The following is a 3,407-nucleotide window of genomic DNA, read 5'->3' on the forward strand; positions in this document are numbered from 1 at the left end:
AATTAGAGTTTTTACATCTATTTTATGTGGAGTAATGTTGATTGTTCCTATTAGTTTTGTAGAGAGGAGGTTTTCCAATTGGAAAATATTGAAGTCTATTTACGATCTATAGTGATTCAAAAACGATTTAATAGATTGGTTTTGATAACAAGACATAATGGATTGATTATGATGATTGAAAACAACCTTTTGGAAAAAATTATTTATGAAGATATTATTGAAAAAAATGTTTCAACTAATATTAGAAGAATGGTTGTTTCCAAATAGATGATTTTCTTTTTGTGTATTACTTTGAATGAAGTTTTAATTTAGGTATATTGTAATAGAATATAAAAGTTATAATTTCTTCGTTTAAAATTTTAAAATTTTCAACTTTTAGAACCTAATTTTTATTAAATTGCACAAGGCCTTCCAAATCTCGCGGCGGGCTCTATTTGGGCCTGATTTCTTTGTTAATAGATGGGCTCTGTTTAGGAGGTTTAGTCATTGTGGTTTCGTTGGACCGCAGTGTTCTCTTACGCATAAACTGATGGCTACATCAGCCCATATCAACTCCACTTAGGGAATGGTGTTTTATAAGTGGGGAAACGAAGAGAGATAGAGAGAGGAAGGAATAGATTGTGAGGAAGGTAGCACTCACGGAGGGTCACAAAGTCACAAGATACGAACGGTGTTTCACCAGGAAGTTAAAGTCGGCTGTGAGTGGGCTTCCATGTATCCCTCCCACTCCATATAGCGAAAGGAAAGTATTTATCGACTCCTCGGATCAATCTTACTTCTGGATTTCAACAGAAACCCTGGTAATGCCAGACCCTAATAAGATGAAGCTTATACAGAGCCTCATATGGTACGCCGCTACTGCTGCTGTTAGTTACTGGGTATTGCTCGCAGGCCTTCGTCAATTAGACACCAATCGCGAAGAAAACAAACGAGCAATTGAGCAACGTAAACAGCTTTTCAAGCGATTAGGCCGTACGCCAATCCAGACCACTCCTTACGAGGCAAGTTATTTCCCTTTACTTCTATATTTCTTGTTTTCTTCCATTCACTCTTGTTTTTTTATGTTTAATCGCACTCAAATTGTTAAAAGAGTTGGATAATTTCTAACACAGGATATGATAGCTTGTGATGTTGTAAATCCAGACCACATAGATGTGGAGTTTGATTCAATTGGAGGATTGGACACTACTAAACAGGCATTGCATGAACTGGTGATCCTTCCATTGCGTAGGCCAGAGTTATTCAGCTCCGGAAGGCTACTTGGTCCTCAAAAAGGGGTGTTGCTATATGGACCTCCAGGAACAGGGAAGACGATGCTGGCCAAAGCCATTGCAAAGGAATCTGGAGCTGTTTTTATCAATGTTAGGGTTTCCAATTTGATGAGCAAATGGTTCGGTGATGCTCAAAAACTCGGTAAGTCTTATAATACTTAAACCTCATCTCTTCTTTCGATAATTCCATTGCTAAACCTACTTGCTTTTATATCAGTTTCAGCTGTTTTCAGCCTAGCTTATAAGCTACAACCTGCAATTATTTTCATTGATGAGGTTGATAGTTTCCTTGGACAGAGACGCTCAACTGACAATGAAGTTTTAACCAATATGAAAACAGAGTTCATGGCATTGTGGGATGGGTTCACTACAGATCGTGAGTATTCTTATACAAATAGTTGTTTAGTTCATGTGAAGCATTACTTTCATGGAGTTTGAAGTATGTTTTTGTTGCAGAGAATGCTCGAGTGATGGTACTTGCAGCAACCAATAGGCCTGCAGATCTTGATGAAGCAATACTTAGACGTCTTCCAAAGGCTTTTGAAATTGGAAAACCTGGAAAAAGTGATCGATCAAAGATTCTGAAAGTGACTTTAAAGGGAGAAAGAATAGATGAGAATATTGACTTTGATTACGTAGCTGGTTTATGTGGGGGTTTCAGTGGTTCTGATATCTTTGAGGTGTGCAAACAAGCTGCATATTTTCCTCTCATGGAGTTTTTGAAAGACGAAAAGAATGGGAAACAATCTTCTGTGAGTACACATAATGATCACCCTCAAGATTTTAAAATCTTCTTTCTTCTTTTACTGTGATGGGTTTATGTAAAAACTGAATCTTTTTTGTTTTTGGGATTTGGGTAGGCACCGAGGCCTTTGTCCCAGATGGACCTAGAAAAAGCTGTTGCTGCATCAAGAAAAGCCAAGATTCCGACATTGTGAAGCTGGTGGGTCAACTTCTTGGTCAATGTTATGTTGAAAGTTGAAACTGATCATAATATGTCTGAAATTCGTTCAAGGCTAATGATGGTAGGCTATGGATATTCAACCTCATCTCATAGGCGTTTGTTCTTTTATACATTCTTTCTGCTACTTGGTGATTCCTTAAACACAATTGTTGTATATAAAATTATAAATTTGACAACAAGCTAATTGCTAGTCATATACGATACATATTTTCATTTTTTTTTTCTTATCGTCCTCATTCTTCTAGGATTTGCGACTTCACTGTATTTCCACAATCTGTTGTCATTGCATGTGAAGGTAGTTGTTGAATGTTGATTATAACTTTCCTTAATCTATTTTACAAAGATATAATAATAAAAAATCATTGCAACATGTTGTATGGGGAGTCTTAGGGGCGTTGCTAGTGTACTAAAGACGAAACACCAAGGGGTTGACATGACGGTCGATGCCAAGGGCTTGATTTGATGTCCAAGATAGACATTGAATATTTGTTTCATTCTTGTTGGGTTTTATTCCTTATTAGACGTGTGAGATTCATGTATTATATGAGTTTATTAAAAAAAATCATTGTGTAAACATTGAGCATTTTTAAAGTAAAATTTTGAAATAAATACAAACGAAACGATGAATAAATAAAAAATTCAATATATATTAATAAAAAAACTAATTAACATATTTTAAATAATTGTTCTGAAATCATAAATTTTCAAAGGCTTTTAAATCCAACATTATTAGATTCTTAAGTTTGCCATTATTCTCTAAATAGTTTTTTTTACAACATTAGATGTTTTGTCCTTAACTTATAATGGTTAATAAAAATTAATATGTAAAGTGGTTTGAAGATATGAACAACATCATTTATGTCTAGATTAATGATAAAATGACGATGTTATATAATGAAATATAAAATTGAATAGACCCGAAGAAAAAAAGTAAAGACAATCAATCTTGGAAATAACATTTTTATGACAAATTATAAAGTAAGGCAATATACATTTAGGTGTTGTTTGTTTTCTGAAGCCAAAATATATGCAGTCTGCGGACCACATCTGCAAGTCTCTGCAGCAGAACAGGTGGACAAAACGTCTGCAATCTGCAATAAGAAGATTGTTTGTTTTTTAACGTCTGCAGGCTGCTGAAATAAACTGAATTTTAAATAAAATGATTTTACAAA

The 3,407-nt window shown here is 34.7% G+C and overlaps 1 protein-coding gene across 1 annotated transcript; it reads left to right on the forward strand.

The window, feature by feature from the left end:
* The first annotated feature begins 593 nt into the window (after positions 1–593).
* On the forward strand, positions 594–2,429 carry LOC145165405 (uncharacterized). Its single transcript, XM_079084140.1, has 5 exons — positions 594–1,001; positions 1,113–1,413; positions 1,489–1,647; positions 1,728–2,023; positions 2,132–2,429. Exons 1-5 carry the CDS (start codon positions 804–806, stop codon positions 2,207–2,209), a joined length of 1,032 nt encoding a protein of 343 aa, XP_078940266.1. The 5' UTR covers positions 594–803; the 3' UTR covers positions 2,210–2,429.
* The last annotated feature ends 978 nt before the right edge of the window (positions 2,430–3,407 follow it).

The sequence above is a fragment of the Lactuca virosa genome, chromosome 3 (assembly GCF_052849685.1).
Source record: "Lactuca virosa cultivar CGN04683 chromosome 3, Lactuca_virosa_CGN04683_v6, whole genome shotgun sequence".
Lineage (NCBI taxonomy): Eukaryota > Viridiplantae > Streptophyta > Magnoliopsida > Asterales > Asteraceae > Lactuca > Lactuca virosa.